This window comes from Leuciscus leuciscus (assembly GCF_965113295.1).
Source record: "Leuciscus leuciscus genome assembly, chromosome: 7".
Taxonomy (NCBI): domain Eukaryota; kingdom Metazoa; phylum Chordata; class Actinopteri; order Cypriniformes; family Leuciscidae; genus Leuciscus; species Leuciscus leuciscus.
The window spans coordinates 2,771,715-2,791,938 of record NC_138731.1 but is presented as its reverse complement, the minus strand read 5'-3'; the positions used below and the strand labels follow the sequence as shown (position 1 = coordinate 2,791,938).

Sequence of the window (20,224 nt, the reverse complement as noted above, 5' to 3'; positions counted from 1 at the left end):
GTAAAAAAAAAAAAATCCCGTATACAAACGGTAAATCTCTGGCAGCAAAGTTTCCAGACGGATTCCGTTAAATTACAGCAAATAACCATTTCACAAAATTACAGGCAAAAACAGTGAAAATACAGAATTGACTTTACAGTCAAAATGTATTAAATTACAGTACATTACTGTTGATAATGGCTTATTAAACCGTGGAAAAACGGATAAATGATGTCAAATTACATTTAAAAAAAACCATTTAACTTTCAAGTTAAACTGTAAATTTAGGGTTTTATAAAGTTATTTTATAATAATGCTGTCTATCTACAGTAATTATCTTTTAATATATAGTTTTTCCTGTGTATAATAACTATGAAGTTATGTATAAAAATGCATTAAATACATAAATTCAAATTCAAAGTTTGTATATTTACAGTTAAGGCATTTCCAATTTCACAACTTTGACCAATCTCTAATTAAGTACTTAATAATAGCAAATGTACAGTCAATTTCTGTTAAATTAATTAAACGTATAAGTACAAAATACCTGCACATTTACAGTATTACTCATTAAACAAACACTGAACATCAAGATATGTGAATGATAGGAAATACAATCTTAGTATATAATTTAGAACATGTAAAAATATCTACATTAAAAGGCAATTGCTGTATGCCTTTATACTCTAATATAACTTATTTTACACATTTACAATTACATTTTATCCAAAGTGACTTAAAAATTAAGAGAACAATAGAAGCAACAAGTGCAGTGACAAGTCCCAGTTAGTGTAGCACAGTATACAAGTTTATTTATTTATTATTAAAACAAAGATTTAGTATTATTGGGTCAAGTGTTTATGAAAAGATGGATCTTTAGCAGTTTCTTGAAAATGTGTTAAGTTGGGCAGGTCATCCCACCAGCAGGGAACAGTCCAGGTAAAGGTCAGTGAAAGTGGTTTTGTGTCTCTTTGGGATGATGGCACCACAAGGCGCCGTTCACTTGCAGAACACAAGCTTCTGGAGACACATAGATCTGAAGCAGTGAGTTTAGGTCTTGCTGCAGCATCTGGATCAGTTGCAGAGGTTTGACTGATGCTGGAAGGCCTGCCAGGAGAGCATTACAATAGTCCAGTCTGGATAGAACAAGAGCTTAGACAAGGAGTTGTGTGGCTCCGATAGGAAGGGCCGGATCTTTCTGGTGTTGTATAAGGCAAATCAGCAGGATCGCATGGTTTGGCTGAAAGTGAAACCATAAGCAGTTTTGTCTTGGCAAGGTTGAATTGAAGGTGAAGGTCATTCATCCAGCAAGAATTTTCCATCAGGTAGGCTGAGATGCGAGCAGCAACCGTCAGATCCTCTGGCTGGAATGAAAGGTAGAGATATATGTCATTATAAGTGATAGGAAAACCCATGTTTCTAAATGACAGAGCCTAGTTACAATACAAAAAAATTATAATAATAGATGGGTGGAATCTAACACAATCGTGGTCTTACTGAAGCAAAACCAAACCTTGTGCAGCTCCAGTGGCCTCACAAGGATCAAATGAATATTCACATGGGAAAATATAGTATAAAACAAATTAAATTTTCTGCCACTTTTAGTGCAATCATATGGAATCAGAAGACTCGGCCATTACAATATTTTAAATTACTTCTTCCCATACCTTGTTTGCCATGATCATTCTGCTTTCCACTTGACCTGAAATCACAAATATATATATATATATATATTTTTTTACAACTCAGTATTACATTTGCATATGTCAGAATATGTTCCACTGGGACAATGCAAAACCTCAACTGACGTGTTGGCAAGCATGCAGCCAGAATATGGAATTTATCATGTGGTGTTCATATACTAGCCTCATGTGTTTTCCTGTATCATCAACAGTACAGTATTTGCTGAATTCGTTTTCTTAACGGTCTTGATAACCACATTAACCCTTATGAAAATTAACTATGGTTTAACCAAAAAAAAAAAAAAACCTTGGTAACGTTAGGCCTATTTGTAGTATAACTGTGGTTATTAAAAATGGTAATAAAAATCCGCCAAAAACGTGGTTACTCTTTTTTAAGAGAAGAGTTTTCAGCTTCCAGACAGTGTTTAAAAATGTCCCGCCATTTAAGAGATTGATTTACTGACAGATACTATCGCGTATTAACAAAGATTTTATACACAATTAAACGGACTTTATGTATAACAAGTCTACGAAAGCTTGTTTTAGGTATTTTTTGAGGTGTGGGTTCAACTGATCTTTCTTAAAACAGATGGAAAATGTAAAGATGCATGCTACATTTTCAGTGTTTTGCCTCCAGCTCATCATTTAAAATGCTAATGTTAGCTTGAAAACTGTAACGTAAACTTAACACAAATGTAATATAAAATATCGTTCACATGCAGACTCTTACCTCAGCCGGTGATCGGTTGGCATGATGTCCGCTGTGACGAACCAGGCTCACTGAAAAGGGTGCTATTTCCGAAGAATCCAAACTGACAACAGCTAGGGCTCCTGCTCACGGCTGCTCTCGACGAACACGATTGCTTTGAATTATGAGGTGTCATATTGAACCCCTGTTAATCTCACAATCCACTTCAGGAGAGTAGACTGAATTCAAATCTCCCACTTGCACTTGATTAAGATCCAAAGTCGACTGATCAGCTGACCGTTGTGGGCGGGACTAAACAGCGGAAACGTAATGGCGGCGAATTTGAATCTGCGTCATCGCGTGCGCGCGCGCGCACACACACACACACACACACACACACACACACACACACACACACAAAGCCCTGAATGTGCAGCAACGGAGATTTAGAAAAATATTAATAAAATATACATGAAATTATGGGAGAATAAGACAATGAAATAATGATCAAAATGAGCATCTATTTGCAAGACAAGATTAAAAGACTATAGCCTAAAAACAATTCAATACAGGTCTACTGTAGCCTATGTAGGGTAGGCTGTATGTACAAATACTATTATTTAACCTTAAAAAAAACCTCACTTTAACCCCCACATGCTTAATAATCTGTAAGGACAACATATTGAATAGATGCAGATTTCTGCAGTTATACCTTCTTTTCTTTGTTTTCTAATTTCACAGAAAAAAATCTGTAAAATATTACTTTGTAAAAATACAGACAAGTTCCTTAAAAAACGTAAATTGATGTAAAACCAAAATACAAGCAATTACCTGTAAATTTAATAGTGGACCTTTAAATTACAGCAAATATCTGTAAAATAACAGGCATTCACTATAATGACAAAACGGTAAAATTCTGTAAAAAAAATACAGACCATTACCTGTAAAAGTACACTTTTTTTTACAGTGTAGGCAACATAAATAAAACCCCAAAATGTAGAAATTTACATTATTTATTTACTTAAGAACAATCAAATAGTACAAGAACAAAAATAAGACAAAAAACTGAACAGAATTTTTTTTTATTTATTTATTTTTTATCTTTTTGATCTCAGCTCCGTGAGCTTCGAATTGATAGATGTGCCTATCTGAGCTAGGCATCATGTATGACAGTTTCCAAAGTGAGATATGAGCTACAAAATGACCATCCTGCCATGAGCTATAGGAGACATATCTTGTATGTACATATAGGGCTTATATGTATATATAAAGAAGCAATACAGGAGACCTATATGGCCTGTATATGCACATATATGCACCTCAATTATGCCTATATGTGGCATATATACGCATATATGCAGCATATATATTATCATATATGTGCATATATGCTGTATATATGCAGCATATATGTGCATATAAACTGCATATAGGTTTCATATATGCGCATATATCCTCATATAGATTCTTTCCATGTGGGTATGGTGGATGGGAGGATTGTTCTGCCTGGTTGATAACGCGGCGCCGCATGACATATTACAGCAGTACGTAATATGCAAGTTACCATGTAGTGGTCAGTGACATCATCACTTTGTGGAATGATAACTATATCGGTTGGCTCGGTTCCATGTGATATAATTAAATCGAGTGTATGATTAAGACGATGTGTTGGTCCGGTGACGTTTTGCTTGACCCCAAATTAATTTAATAAATCTGTAAACGCAGCTCCTAACGCATCCTTTGGATTATCTACGTGTATGTTAAAATCTCCAACAATTAATGCTTTATCGACATTGACTAATAGGTCTGAGAGAAAATCAGCAAACTCTTTTAGGAAATCAGCGTAAGGCCCTGGCGGTCTATATACGGTAGCCAAGGCTAGAGATAATAGGGATGTTTTTCTAACATCTAAGAGTGTAACATTTAGTACAAGTACTTCAAATGAAATAAACGTATAACCCGTTTTCTGAGTAACATTTAGAATATCTTTATAAATGGTTGCAACACCTCCGCCACGACCAATCAGACGGGGCTCATGCTTATAACAGTATCCAGGAGGAGTAGACTCATTAATACCGAAATAATCATTTGGTTTAAGCCAGGTTTCAGTAAGGCAAAGTACATCGAAGCTATTATCTGTGACTATTTCATTTACAATAACTGCCTTAGGTGTGAGTGATCTAATGTTTAGAAGACCTAGCTTTAGAAATAGTTTTTCTTTACCAATAGCAACATTTTCTGTTTTAATAACAATTAGATTTTTCCTAGATCCTGCAGTCGATTTATTATTTGATCTCACTAAACGAGGAATAGACACAGGGTTTCTATGCAATGTTCTACACTAGTATTTATATCAGTTAAATTGGTGCAGCAGAGACTTTGATTTGGACTTTGATTTGGACGTGTGTACTTAGCAAAATAGATTCGGACTCCTAACGACTCGTTTGAGCGGTTCAGAGTCGACTTTCTTTTGAGATGAACTGACTTTATTTATGATGCACTTTCAGCTTCACAACTTTGCAGAGTGTTTACATTCACATACAGTACAGCCGTACAGTACATCACACACTGCATGAAAGGTCATTTTCAAAAATCCATAATAGGGGCACTTTAATGTTTTTGTGGGATATCCTGGTTCTGTCCACAACAATAGAGTCCTGAGAAAAAGCAAGATCTATAAAGAGGCATTGTTTCCTCCACAAGGATCGTTCATCATCCATCCTGTGGCCCGTACCGGGGGGGGGGGGGGGGGGGGGGTGCTGGTCCGCTTCAGTCACCACCATGCCAAGGCTAGCTGCATAATTGCTCCAGGTCTTTGGTACGATGAAGACACTTACTGTTCAAGTCTCTTGAGGTGGACACACCTTTGCCCCAACAGTTATCGTGGCGTGAGCCGACGTTTGCCTGACGACAGGAGACATGATAGCAGCCACTGCAGTTGTGGATGATGTTTGCTCCAGCCGGTCCAGTGAGAGTCTGTAGTGGGAATAAACTCTCAGCAGGAGTTACATGAGATTTTGTATATTATGTATCATTTGTAGATACATAAAGATAAATATTGCTCAACACAATGTTTATGTTCAGATTGTGTTTAGATAGCCAGGGTTTGAAATTAACACCCGCCGACCCGCCAAATGCAGGTAAAGATCAAATGTGGCAGGCAACGCTGTCAAATCATTAGACATTTTAAACCCTGCAGATAATCTATTTATGTATGGATTACATTTTCCCCCCATTTGTCTCTAGCTTCATGCATTCAATTATTTGCAATAGCCATTTAATGAATAGATAAAATAGTTTCATGTAAATAAACATGTTCACCAATTACGGCAATATTTTGAAATGTACTCATCTGGCAACTGCGTTTACCATAAAACATCTATTAAGGCATATAATGGCACACAAAAATATCCTCAAAGCAAAAACGACAAACAGAGATCGTTTTTAAAGAGGTCAAGGAACCTATTGGTAGTAGATTTCATTCATTCGTGAGTGGCGTAAAAACGTTCCTCCTCTCTTTCACAAGAAGTCGAACACTCTGTTGGATCTTCTCTCTTTAGGTGGCTTTCTGTTAAGTGAATCCCTGTTAATTGTGTGTGTGTGTGTGTGTATCCCGTTTTGTCCCGTTTCAGTTGCTGAGAGCTGAAGGTGGTGGTGTTGGTGTCCGGGTGGTGGTGTCCCCTTCCTGAGTGCTGTGTTGTCTACCCCATTTTTTCTTTTTGCTGTATTCACCGCTGTGTGTTTGTGTGTGTTCACGGGTGACTCTACCTGGGATTCTTTACTGCCCTTGTGAAATCCTTCTCCTCCACTGGTAAGCCTCAGCAGCAATTATAATATTTTTTGTTCCCTTTTCCAAGGTATGTTTTCAATTGTTTTAAAATTACAAAAATTTAAATTTCAACTTTTAAAATTGAACCTCGTCTCTGGCTGAATTATATACGTACCTGTGTGTCCTTAATTGTAAGCAGGCCTCCTGATGATGCAGCTGGTAAGGTAAGAGTGCGAGGCAGGAAGGCTGTATTCTGAGAATACTGTGCTGTTTGAACCTCTGAGGCTCTGGCCTATCAGCTGGACTTCTTGCATCTCCTGCCTTGGTTCGGGTGGTAAGGGGTACCGCCTACATCCCAGTTGTGAATGTAGGTACCGTTGATGTGCTGCTTTATCCACACACGGTTGTAGGTACATTGGACGAAGTTCGTGTTGTCAGCCTGCCCACAGGAGTCACAGAGGTGCCTTCAGTTGTGGCCACAGTGGCATCTCAGACTGCTTCTCCCACGGTGCAGATAGATGCCATGGACCTGTCGTCATTGTCTGCTGAAGAACAGGTTCCAGTGAAGTCCCTTCTTGGTAGATACAACTCTGTCTTTTCTGCCCATGAGGGAGACCTTGGTTGCACCAATCTGATTACCCATGACATCCCTCTTTTAGACAATGTTCCTGTCAGGCAACGCTACAGGCGTATCCCTCCGTCTGAGTATGAGGTGGTTAAAGAGCATATTCACCAACTTCTCGTGGCACAGGTAATCAGGGAGAGTAGCAGTCCTTACGCCAGCCCCATTGTCCTTGTTAGGAAGAAGGATGGAACTCTAAGAATGTGTGTTGACTATAGGCAGCTCAACTATAAAACTCGGAAAGATGCTTTCCCTCTTCCTCACATTGAGGAATCCTTGGATGCACTTATGGGTGCTCGCTGGTTTTCTACCTTGGACCTGGCCAGTGGGTATAACCAGGTCCCAGTTACTGCGGATGCTCTATCCTGTCAGTATCCACCTGGCCTAGCAAATATGGAAGCTATGCTTCCTGGTACATCACTCCCCAAGCCTTTGCAGCAGGTACTCCAGGGAACATGGGCTGAAGCAACTCAAACTGCTGTCATAGCCCTGCCTCATCACACAACTTCTGATATCTCTGCCCTCCAGCAGGCTGATCCAGTTATGCAGGAGGTCTTTGTGTTCTGGAGACGTTAGCAGCGTCCCAACTTTGAAGAGCGTCAAAGGGCGTCCTGGCCTGCATTGGCTTCTACAGTGGGACAGGTTGGTTGAGAGGAGTGGTGTCCTGTATCGCCAGGTGTTTCGCCCTGACGGCGCAGACGTTGTCTTGCAGGTGGTGGTGCCTGCTTCCCTAAAGGAAGAGGTGCTCACTAAGGTCCACCAGGAGCATGGTCATCAGGGTATAGAAAGGACGTTAGAGCTCCTACGCCAGCGCTGTTATTGGCCAGGTATGTCCTTAGACGTGTCTAAGTGGTGTCAGGCCTGTGAGAGGTGCTAAGTTGCCAAGGACTCTTGACCTCCCAGTTCTAGTTTTATGGGGCACCTATTGGCCTCACGGCCTAATGAGATTGTTACCATTGACTACACTGTTAGAATCCACCCAGAGTGGGTTAGAAAATGTACTGGTCATGACTGATGTTTTCAGTAAATACACACTTGCTGTTCCCACCTGTGACCAACGAGCCCCCACTGTGGCTCAAGCTTTGGTGGTAGAGTGGTTCTCTAAGTTTGGCGAGTCTCTGTTCTTTTAAAGTTCGGGCAGGAGCCTAGACTACCAGTCGACTTCCTGTTGGGTAGAGTTCAGGATCCTGTGGGTGGAAACATCCATGAGTGGATTCAGTAGCACCAGACCAGCTTGCAGTTGGCCTTCGAAGGTGCTACAGAGAGCATCGTAAGAATAACCACGATCGGCGGGTGAGAGCCGTGCCCCTTAAATTGGGCCAGCTAGTGTGGCTTCATGATTTTACTGCACGGGGGCGTCATAAGCTCTGTGACCTTTACGGTCCTGTACAGTACAGGGTCCTCAAAGTGCCCAGAGAGGGAGGGTCAGTGTATTCAATTGCACCAGTGGATGAACCGACCAAATCCAGGCAGGTCAACCGTGCACTGTTGAAGACTGTGGTTGGAGCGTATCCTTCAAGTGGGGCTGCTTCACCTTGTTCACCTCTTTGCTGACCTGCCTCAGTCGGAGGACGAGTGGTCAGAGAACGATTTGTTGGTGTTGAGGTATGAGGCTCCTCTGGTAACTCCCACTGAAGTGTTTGTTACCCAAACCACCCCTCATTTGCAGCTCCCACCAGCTGCCCTAGTACCCACTGGGCAAGGCCCCTTAGTGATTTTTACTACCAGGGCAGCAGAAGGACCCACTATTCCTTCGCCCCCTTTGCCTACATTTGTCCCTGCAGTCAGTGAAGTGGCCATACGTCAGACAGCACGGTCAACTGCTGGCCAGCATTCCAATGTCTATCACCTTCCAAGACCAGTAGTGGCAGTGGACAATGTTGCCGATCCTCCTGGCCAACTCCAACTCCTGGCCTACTGTGTCCAACGCAGTAATGGCTCTCTTTAGACCTTGGAGTTAGTATAGGGTATCTTTGGCGACGATGCAAAAGGTGGGGTAGATTGTAGCAGTATGAGTTTAACTTGTAACGAGCTGGCGTTCTTTTGGTAGTAGTCCTTCTGACTGCCCTCTTGCTCGGTGACAGAAGTGTGTCATACTTCCGGGTCGCTCACTCCGTGTGTTGTTCTGCTGTGCTACAGGTAAGGTAGCGGCTTTACTAATTCTGCACTTATTCCACTGTTATCAGCTGCCGTTATGTTTATTATGTATGATGGCCATTGTATACGTACCTGTGTGTCCTTAATTGTATAAATAACATTGCAATTAGGAAGTAAAATAATTATCTGGGTGAAATTCCCAGGGTGGCGCGGTCGGTGTTTTTGGGGCAGGTTCCACCTAGACTATAACCTCCTCTGTTTTGTCCGCTCTCGTGCCGCCACACATGCAACCTTGTTAGTATGAAGACAAGAGCCTGGATTCTGAGGAAAAGGTGAGTGATTTTTTGCTGAACATCCTGGTGTTTTGATCCACATTTCCAAGTCGGAAAATAAACTGTAACCTTTTGTTTTAATAGCTGTTCCTGCCATGCAAACCTTTCGAACAAACATTCTTCAAAAGAGTGTGTCATACGTAGCAACGAGGTCAGCCCCGCCTCCTCACTAAGATGAAAGTTTTTTCCTTGCTCAGAGTTGCTCTCAGATCAATCCCGAATCGCTCTTCAGCTAAGACTCCTATGTAGAAGTTTTTAAGCTAAATTAGGAGTTTTCTGAGAGGATTCTTAGAAGCTTTAAGAATACGGGCCCAGGTGTGTGGTTGAAACTGAACTCTACAGGAATAAGGCTGTCCAGGACCAGGAATGAGGAACCTGCTTTACAGACTTGCTGATAAACCTGTTTTGCACACGTCACTGAAACACAGAACCAGGAATCACATGAGTTCAGGGAAGGAGAAACTGAAGTGCAGTTGAGCTGTTGTGTTTGTGTGTCTCATGCAGTAAAATGGCAGAAGCCAGAATTTCAGTGGATCAGAATGAGTTCCTGTGTCCAGTGTGTCTGGATCTCCTGAAGGATCCAGTGACCACTTCCTGTGGACACAGTTACTGTAAGATCTGTATTACAGGCTGCTGGGATCAGGAGGATCAGAAGAGAGTCTACAGCTGCCCTCAGTGCAGACAGACCTTCAGTCCAAGACCTGCTTTAGCTAAAAACACCATGCTGGCTGAACTGGTGGAGAAACTGAAGAAGACTAAACTTCCTGCTGACTGTTACGCTGGAGCTGGAGATGTGCAGTGTGACGTCTGTACTGGAAGAAAACACAAAGCCGTCAAGTCCTGTCTGCTGTGTCTGGAGTCTTACTGTCAAACTCATTTTGACCGTCATGAGGATTTTCACTCCCGCAAGCCACATAAAGTGACTGATGCCACTGGACGACTGCAGGAGATGATCTGCCAAACACATGATAAACTCCTTGAGGTTTTCTGTCACACTGACCAGAAGTTTATATGTGTGCTGTGTACGATGGACGATCATAAAAACCACGACACTGTATCAGCTGCAGCACAGAGGACAGAGAAACAGGTATGAAACTACACACTGATGAAATAATGTTGACACTATTTATATTGGCATCATATGATCAGGAAACATCATTCACACTGCAGACGTCACAGAAGTGAACAGAAGCTGTAAGTGGACTTTCACTGCTGAGCGTATTTGAGCTTCACATTTAACATTGTATTATCAATGTAACATTAGCATTAAACTTAACAGACAATATGGTGAAAATACACTGTAAACATTGATCAACACAAACTTTTGTAAAACAGGCTTTAAAGGGGTCATGAACTGAGAAATCAAATTTTCCTTGAGCTTTTGACATATAAGACGTCATCATACTATAAGAATGTCCTGTACGTTTCAGAACTGAAAACTTCTTTGTTAGTCTAAAAACAGCTTTTATTGTAACCAATCCCAGCGAACAACTGGTTGTGAAATGACGTAATAGTGCAACTAAAGACGCCTCTGCAGAAGACAATCAACGCCTACTTCATCACTGTAACACTGGCCCCGTCCACTGGCGTGTTAGAGAGATCAGATCACGAGGAGAGAAGATGCAGGATCACTCGACTAAAAACAACATTATCTTCTAAAGGATCGTAATGATAGGAATGTGGTTATTAATGTGAATGTCTCAGCTGATTGATGATTTATGAAAGCTGTCAATAATTAGTCTACGCATATACATGTGTGTGTGTGTGTGTGTGTGTGTGTGTGTGTGTGTGTGTGTGAATATCTTGTGAATGATTAGAAGATTCTACACTTTAGAATTGGCTTTTCATTAGTAACTACTGTAAGAATCATGGTAACTAACTAGTAATGACTCGAGTGTTACTGCATACTTCTATGGGAATTACTATCTAAAACTTCACCAAAGACCTCAAAAGCTTAAAATGATTTCAGTAACTAGTTAGTTACCATGATCTTCACTTTAGAATACGGATCCAAATTATTAGTAATTTAACTAATTTACATATAAATTGCACGATAAACACTATGCCTTACGCTTCATGTAAATTCATGTACAATGGTGGTAAAACTGATCAATCATCCCTTCAGGAGTTTGAACCTCCAGCCATTGGTTTTTAATTCTACTGTTACTGGATTCAACTCTTCACATGATGATATAGTGACAGTATAAAGTGCCATCTGTGTTATTGGTTTGTGCTGCAGAAGCAGCTGAAGGAGACGCAGAGGTCGTTCCAGCAGAGGATCCAGCAGAGAGAGAAAGATCTTCAGCAGCTGAGAGAGGCTGTAGAGTCTCATAAGGTGAGTCTGGAGAAGAAGAGAAGTTTGAGAAGTCTCAGTCAGGACTCACTGAAGCTCACTGTGTGATTGTGATGTGTGTCCTAACAGCACTCTGCACACACAGCAGTGGAGGACAGTGAGAGGATCTTCACTGAGCTCATCCGCTCCATTGAGAGAAGCCGCTCTGAGGCGACACAGCGGATCAGAGATCAGGAAAAGACTGCAGTGAGTCGAGCTGAAGAACGACTGGAGCGACTGGAGCAGGAGATCAATGATCTGAGGAGGAGAGACGCTGAGCTGGAGCAGCTTTCACACACACAGGATCACATACATTTCCTGCAGGTAACAGAGATCGAGAAGAACAGGATCATAGTGGACTTGAGCAAGAGACTCTCAGAGAAACATTTCATGAGAGCAGAATGAGCCGCTGACTGAAGTGTTGATCTGTGTGTTCGGTTATTATAGAATCATCAGTCAGACTCTCATCTGATCATCTTCACTCACATTTCAACTTTTTTTACCTCATTTTTCCTTCTGATTTCTTATATAAAGGTGAAATCAGTGAACTTCATGGTAGCAATTTGAGTAATATTCATCAAAGTTGAATCAGATGATCTTCAAACTTGACAGAATTGACAGTGTTTTATTGTTTGCCTTTAACATGCTGATGAATTTGACCATGAAGACCCTAAACTTGAAGTCTGTATATTAGCAATGCTTCAACATACTGAAACCACACAAAACCTGGCCTTGGGATCGTATCCTAAGAGTCCTTGTGGATTTCAGTGTCAATAACTGCTCAAAAGTTATAAATAATGTTCAATCTGCTAGTAGATTTTGAACTGCTTTTCCTGAGCGAATCTACTCAAGTCTACAATGAGACCAGGGCCGTTTCTCAACATTTTGCCCCTTCCCAAAACGTACACACTCAAAACTTAAATAGCAACGTTTCTAAACATTGATATGGTACTTTTTTTTCCAGTTTACTTTCTATAGAGCTTTCTAGTTGATCATTTCTCTCTCCTCATCACTCGCTGCCCGATCACTAATAAAAAACCTTGCTCTGTATTCACTCTAGTGATGTATGTCTCGAGACCTGTCTTGAGACCACTTTTACGTGGTCTCGGTCTTGTCACGGCCTTGACGGTCTTTGGTCTTGTCTTGGTCTCGGACCTCTCGGTCTTGTCTAGGTCTCGCTGTCTCTGACCGACATAGTGGTCGGGGAATTTAGCAATAAAATACTACAATATCCACGACGACACAACGTTCGATAATGCAACATTATTATTATTTCGCCTATTTGAACAATCTATGTCTTAATGGTCCAGTGGTAGAACTTTCGTCAACCGTGTCAGAGGTGTCTAATCTGCACTCGTATATATATTTTTTTTTCTCGTATAGTTTTTTTCTCTCATCAAAACCGATTATGTTCATCAGTGGTTGTATATCAAGCAGGGACACGTTTGTGTGCATTATGTTTTGTGATTTCACCAGAACGAATAGAGAGTATCCGCAACGGATTGAAGCGCGTGTCCGAGTGAAGACTGTGCGGCGTGTGCGCGAGCCACAAGAGAAAACACTGTATCCGCGCCACTGATCGCAGCGGCAACGAGCACTTTGATCACTTGATTTAAAAAACACATATCAGTGACATGATGGGTTTTAACTTCATTCAGGAGATTTTGGGTAACTGCACAACTGACAGATGACTTTGAGCGCACCGGCAACGGTGTGTGTGTGTGTGTGTGTGTGTGTGTGTGTGTGTGTGTGTGTGTTGTTTGATTACAGTATTGTATTTAAGATGGTGTTAGACTAAATAAATGGTCTTTTAAATATCATCTGCATATCTACGTTGTGTTGACTAAACATTAGGCCTAATCAAAGTTTACAATTGTGTATCTTTAATTTGATGTTACGATTTCATCTACACATTAAGTATAATTTCAATTGGTTACTTATTTCTCATTCTTTAGACAGTTGTTGGAGGAGCAAGATGGTGTTGGAGATGTTTGATGTTTTGTCAGATGAACCAGTCAGTACCAGTCATGTCAGTCCTCAACAGTACACAAAAGTTAAGGGAGTCTCAATCCTCTAATAGTGCAGTAACAGCCGTCATGCAATTGCTACACATAGTTGATCTCACCCAGTCTGCAAAAACATTTACAGTGAGCTCACAGTCACACACATGACATGGTCTGTCTCTGTATTGTTCTGCCTGTGTAGTTGAAGTAATACCGTCTAATATGTATTGAATGTAAACTGCGGCTGAACCCTAGTATGCTGCTGTTCTTGAATTCATACAAGTTGCTTAGCTTCAACACTAGTCTGTTTTTTTCCCCTCCGGTCTCGACTTGGTCTTGGTCTTGACTTGGTCTGTCTTGGTCTTGGTCTTGGTCTTGTCTTGGTCTTGATACCCTCTGGTCTTGGTAGTGTATTGGTCTCGGTTTAGGCGGTCTTGACTACAAGTCTAATTCACTCCATGTCGAAATTAATTCAGTGTGCTTTTAAATAAAGCCAATCTCTAGACACACAATGAATTCAATGAAAAATAAATGGACAACAAATAGAATAAATGAGAAATGTTATATTATTTCCTTTAATACAGCAGTATCGTTTCTTCACCTTCACTAGAACTTGTGTCTTTAATGTCACATAATGAATATGAGAAGAATGAAGCTGATGCTGTGAAAGTGCTGGATTGAGGAGAGTTACTAAAGATCAACAAGAGCCGCACAAATCTGACAGTAGAGCAGGTTATTGATGAAGTGTGGAGGTGATGAGCTTTGATTTCTGTTTTCTCTAGAGTTTCCAGTCTCTCTCAGCTCCTCCTGAATCTACAGACGTAAATGACAATCCCTTCAGTTCTCTCTCCTCTTTTGATGGCGTGAGAGAATCTGTCCGTCAGCTGAGAGACAAACTGGAGGATTTCTGCAAAGAGGAGCTGAAGAAGATCTCTGACAGAGGTAAAGTCCTGGAGATTCTGCTCTCAGAAATGATCCTCCATCATCTCAGATCATGTAGAAGATCATATTAGAAATGTCTTAGGAATGGATGCAGGGATCATTTTCTCTTGACATGATAATCACACTCTTCATGTCTGTTGATTTCCACAGTCACTTTCTCCAACATTGTTCCCAGGACCAGGAACGACTTCCTACAATGTAAGTCACTGAGAAAACAAGCAGAAAAACTCACTGAGGGCCCTATCTTGCACCCAGCGCAATTGACTTTGTACACCGACGCATGTATCATTCCTATTTTGCACCCGCGCAAAGCGGACTTTTCCCTCCACAGAAGCACGTCGGTTAACTAAGAAATACACTTGCGCTCCCGGGGGCGGTTCAGCGCAAAGAGGAGGCGTGTTCTGGCGCAAACGTTCCTTCATGCTATTTTGCAGGTTTAGAAAACAATTGCGCCACTAACCAGGAAAAAATTGTTTAAAGTCAGTGGCGCGTTGCGCATGTTATTCATATGCATCATACACTTTGATTCTCTCATCTACACAGAAACAGCAGTTTTCATTTTTGCAAATCATACATTATTACGATAGATAGATAGATAGATAGACAATTTATTATAAAAGCATACATCTAACTTACACATTTACTCAAATTATCATACGCCTGTTTAACCGAAGTTAATTTGGGTGGGTTTCTCCATCCCCAATGTCCCTGACGGGAACGTCGGTCTCCTCGGCTGTGAACCGCTCCTGGCTCCTGGCAAATCCGCCGTTATAATAGCAAGCCGCCATGGAACAAGCGCGCCTGCTCTTAAAGCGCCTCGCTCTGATTGGTTTATTTCACGTTACGGGAAAATAGCAACAGCACCGGAGACCCGTCCACAAAGTTACTTGCGCTTGACACTTGCATTTCAGATCGTTAAAATAGGGCCCTGAGTGTGTTCATGTTCTTCCTGGAGAAGTGAAAGAAAACATGACAGAAGAGCTTTAGAGTTGATCATGTAAATGATGATTTGCTCAGGATATCTGGTAAACTGCACTGAGACACTGATGATATATTGAACATGAAGAGTTCAGATACATTAAAAGATCAGACAGATTCATAATTCCTGATTCTGATGTGTTTTATCTCCATCAGATTCCCATCAGCTCACTCTGGATCTGAACACAGTGAATAATCTCCTCCGTCTGTCTGAGAGGAACAGAGTAATTACTGTCACTTACCCTGAGGAGTCGTATCTTGATCATCCAGACAGATTTGATGGGTATATGCCTCAGGTGTTGTGTAGAGAGAGTGTGTGTGGACGCCGTTACTGGGAGATTGAGTGGAGTGGGATTAATGGTGTGTGTATATCAGTGTCATATAAGAGCATCAGCAGGAAGGGATCGGGTAATGAGTGTGTGTTTGGATGTAATGATCAGTCCTGGAGTTTGATCTGCTCTTCCTCCAGTTACTCATTCAGACACAATAACATAGAGACTAAACTCCCTGTAAAGCCCATCAGCAGTAGAACAGGAGTGTGTGTGGATCACAGTAGAAGAGGAGTGTGTGTGGATCACAGTAGAACAGGAGTGTGTGTGGATCACAGTAGAACAGGAGTGTGTGTGGATCACAGTAGAACAGGAGTGTGTGTGGATCACAGTAGAACAGGAGTGTGTGTGGATCACAGTGCAGGAACTCTGTCCTTCTACAGCGTCTCTGACACAATGAGCCTCATCCACACAGTCCAGACCACATTCACTCAACCGCTCTATCCTGGGTTTAGTGTTTATAGTTATGGATCAACAGTGAAACTGTGTTGATGAATCAGGATAGATTGTAGAGATATTCTACCCATAATGCTTTGAGCTGCATGATAAAGAGGCTCTCAAGAGAGAATGAATAACCATTAAGTAAAATACAGACAAAGACACAAGTAAACAACAAAGCATAGAAAGACAGAACTCATGAATTATAAGCCAGATCAAATACAAAATATTTTAACTTAGATTTAAAAATAGATATTGTGGGAGCAGTTCTGATTTGAACAGGACATGAACATCAGATGACTGAGGGTTTAAATACACTAGAAAACAAGAGACTGAATGAAGGACAGGTGATGGTGATAAGTTGTCATGGTTACAAACAAGGGTTGCTATGGAAAAATACTACAGCTGAACTTCTGTCAGTGAAATAACATGTTCAGGTTCTTCAGTCGAGCACTAGAGCCATATTGGTGGAGTGAACGATGAGATCCCACTAAACTCCATAATAAAAGTCAGAGCATGTATAACACCCTGACCTACCAGACGCGGCACGACTACGAGATGGGTCAAAATCAATCAAAACTCTGATTAACGTGGAAAATAACCTTTTATCGTGTCGCGTGTAGTTAGCACACGGTGTAAGGATGAGTGAGAGACACAAGGTGAAGAAACAGGCCAGGATACTGAGAGGAAATATGAGACAGAAGAAGATGGAGACACAAAGAGGGTCATCGTGATTTTGCCAAGTAAGACGTTCCTGGATCAACATATTTTCTTGATCCTGGAATAACATTCCTGTCCCAAAATGTAGTCCTTACCCTAGCCTTACCCCTAAACCTAACCCTACCCATAACTTTTCCCTAAAATCAGAGGGAAATGATAGGTGAATAACACTGATGTTGAAGCACCTCACCCTGGTTGTAAGACTAAAACTGTAAACTTGTCCCTCAAAACTGATTGGAAAGTTGTTCCAGGATCAACAAAGATGTTGATCCAGGAACATGTGGTACTTGGTGATATCACGCTCACCACACAAAGAGACTCACTACAAACATGTCTGGATGATACGAGCAAATCCAAGACTTTCAACTCAAAACTGAATTTAAGACATTCAAAGATGATCTCAAAAGACAAAGACGTTAATATAGAAGCAACAAGGAAAGAAATACAGGAACAGAATATCAAAGTTGAGGGAATTAAAACACAAATTCAAGAGAATGAATCAGTCGCAGTTTGTTGATCAATTCCTGTTTAATTGAAGGATCTGAGGATCTCAAACCTGTGTGTGTGTGTGTGTGTGTGTGTGTGTGTGTGTGTGTGTGTGTGTGTGTGCGTGTGTGTGTGTGTGTGTTACTTCAACCATACATCTGTGTTGTGCTTTAGTTTCTTTGATTTGATTTTAAAATCATGTATAATCATTAGTCCTGTATGTAGCTGTCATTTGATTTTCACACTTTATCATTTATTCATTTTATTATTATTCATGTCATTTTATGTTTTTTTATATGTAATATTGCTTATTATTTCCTGAATCTTCTGATTGTGGGGTGTCACATGTTTGTCTTCATGAATAAGAGATCAGAGGAATCTCTCAGTTTCAGGGTTTTATGGGATGTTGTTGTGAATCAGTCTGGAATAAACACACTTGTTGTATTTGTGCTGGTCAGATAGTGATGGAGAGTCGACTACAAAAGAGTGAAACAAGCACCACTTTAATGTACAGCCCGCACTGACCCTGTAACTACATGAACAAGAGTGTATTTCCCCAGTATTACTTGCAATAGCTTTAGTTTTACATGCCTTGAAACACAGAAGCTCAAACTTAGTGCACTTTTGCTATCAAAAAAATGTACCCCGTCATTTTAAATAAGCCTTTACATTTTTTAGTACACTATTATTACACAAAAGTGTATGTTCTCGCTAAATTGCTCCCAAATGTAAGAGTGTTGTATCATAATAGAAGAATAAGTGCCCCTTTATTTCTAAAATACTTTCAGTGTAAATAATTTGTTAATTTTCCTGGTTGTAACCCTTTTATTCCCCAAACTTTACATATTCTTCCCATATTCCTACACATATAAACGTTATATTACTCTTGTTTCAAGGTTTGCGTTCTCGAGCCACCAGACACTGTTGTGTGAATGAGCGGCCGGAGCGCATTAAGGGTTTTCTGTGAGAACGGTGTCGTGTAAGCGGCCCCTAAGATAATAACTAATGAGCTGTAAAGCCAAAACAATCTCTGTTACTTTAATTTCCTATTATCACTGTAAAGCTGCTTTGAAACAATCTATATTGTTAAAAGCGCTGTATAAATGAAGATGACTTGACTCTATGGCTGTAATAGTGTTTTGATTAGATCCTTACGTAACTTTTTAGTAGATGATTAAATGTATAACATTCTGATTAATCTTAATAAACTGGTTATGGTTACACCATTTACTAAATTGTTTCATATGTTGGATCAGTGACTGCTGTAAATACATACTATTTACATCTAATAACAATTTGTTTTGGTGCTCTGGTCCCTGAAATATTGCACCTCTTCTTAAATCTGTCAGCAAGAGACGCAAGAATCCCGCAGTGATCCTCCATCATCCACAGCTCCCTCTCTTTGACCATCATAATCCAGGAAGATTACACTTCTCTTCTCACGGTCAAACCTGTTCATAACACAGTTCATAACATCAGACCTGCAGATGTTTATCATGTTGACGGTCAGCGTTGATTCAAAGTCACATTGGGACACGAGTTCTTAAAGAAGAAAGACCTCTGCCCTGTAGCAAAGTTCAGGTAAACTTGACTGTTTTTTATATACATTATTTGGGCCCTATTTTAACGATCTGAAACGCAAGTATCAAGCGCGAAACGCAAGTAACTTTGTGGGCGGATCTCGGGCGCTGTTGCTATTATACCGGCGGGATAAATGACTCTTGTGCCCTACACAAATCTAAAATGGGTTGGTCTGAAGTAGCTTCATTACTCATAGGTGTGGTTTGGGCGTAACGTGAAATAAACCAATCAGAGCGTCATCTCACATTCCCTTTAAGAGCAGGCGCCCTTGTGCCATGGCGGATTGCTATTATAACTATTATGCTATTATGCTATTTGCGCTGGAACACGCCTCCTCTTTTCGCTGAACCGCCCCCGGGGAGCACAAGTTCATTTCCTAATTTACCGACGTGCGTCTGTGGAGGGAAAGTCTGCTGTGCGTGGGTGCAAAATAGGAATGATACATGTGTCGGTGTACAAAGTCAATTGCGCTGGGTGCAAGATAGGGCCCTATATATTTAAAATTTATAAGAGTATTTATAATTGTAAAGTAATGATCTTAAAAGCTTTCATAAAATCGACAGTAGCAAGACTGACACTGTTCTAATAAACCCAAGCATTAAATTTACTAGGTTATTTTAGGTCTCTTTGCTCCTCATTCATATCAATAGCAGAACAAACAACAAATAATGAACATGATTCAAGAAAAAATCATAACAGAAGCTATCAAAACAGAACACATCATAGTAATTAAGCCTATTCAGACATTTTTAATTGGACAATTAGGGTAGATTCGTAGCTCACATTCATAGCCCACCTAAACTAATGAGATGGGTGAGCCTCTCTCTCACAACACTTTTTGTTTATTTGTGGAGTGTTGGACGAGAGACAGACTCTCAGATCATTCTCCACATTCAAACGAACCCTGAACTACATTGCAGCTGAAGTGGAGAACGAGGACTCCCAGAGATAAGTGGTAGGAAATGGGAGAAATATTGTCATGGGCTTGGCAGTGAGTTCAGGATACTCAGTGAGAGAGAGGTCTAAAAGCCTGCATGAGGCATTCAGTGTCCCATTACAGGATAAGTGCAACAGCTCTTCTTCTGTTTTACCAGCAAGGCCACTTGTTGCAGCTGGGGCAAAAGGATCCCGCACCCAGTCCCAGGTACCCGTGTTCACATCCCAGAAGTGTGAGCTGAGGTGAGTTTCTCCACACAAACAACCTGTCTGTGGCTAAAGTGAGAGAGACAGTCAGTTGGGGAACATG

At 40.8% G+C, this 20,224-nt stretch overlaps 1 protein-coding gene and 1 long non-coding RNA gene across 2 annotated transcripts; one reads left to right on the top strand and one right to left on the bottom strand.

Moving 5' to 3' along the window:
- Positions 1-278: 278 nt before the first annotated feature.
- Positions 279-2,612, bottom strand: LOC309503552. The gene is made up of 3 exons (XR_014207721.1): positions 2,392-2,612; positions 1,647-1,681; positions 279-1,343 (listed from the first exon to the last, which is right to left on the bottom strand). It is a non-coding gene; the product is annotated as an uncharacterized lncRNA (long non-coding RNA).
- Positions 2,613-9,607: 6,995 nt separating this feature from the next.
- On the top strand, positions 9,608-18,632 carry LOC309503348 (E3 ubiquitin/ISG15 ligase TRIM25-like). The gene is made up of 6 exons (XM_082176144.1): positions 9,608-10,256; positions 11,409-11,504; positions 11,592-11,825; positions 14,287-14,446; positions 14,597-14,644; positions 15,581-18,632. The coding sequence occupies exons 1-6, from the start codon at positions 9,678-9,680 to the stop codon at positions 16,243-16,245; spliced, it is 1,782 nt and encodes a 593-aa protein (XP_082032270.1). The 5' UTR covers positions 9,608-9,677; the 3' UTR covers positions 16,246-18,632.
- Positions 18,633-20,224: the final 1,592 nt, after the last annotated feature.

What these genes read in the sequence shown, in the direction of transcription:
- LOC309503348 (XM_082176144.1), top strand. Translation starts at nt 9,678, where the DNA reads ATGGCAGAAGCCAGAATTTCAGTGGATCAGAATGAGTTCCTGTGTCCA. An exon ending in CACAGAGGACAGAGAAACAG is followed by an intron (nt 10,257 to 11,408) that starts GTATGAAACTAC and finishes TTTGTGCTGCAG; the next exon opens with AAGCAGCTGAAGGAGACGCA. An exon ending in ATCACATACATTTCCTGCAG is followed by an intron (nt 11,826 to 14,286) that starts GTAACAGAGATC and finishes TGTTTTCTCTAG; the next exon opens with AGTTTCCAGTCTCTCTCAGC.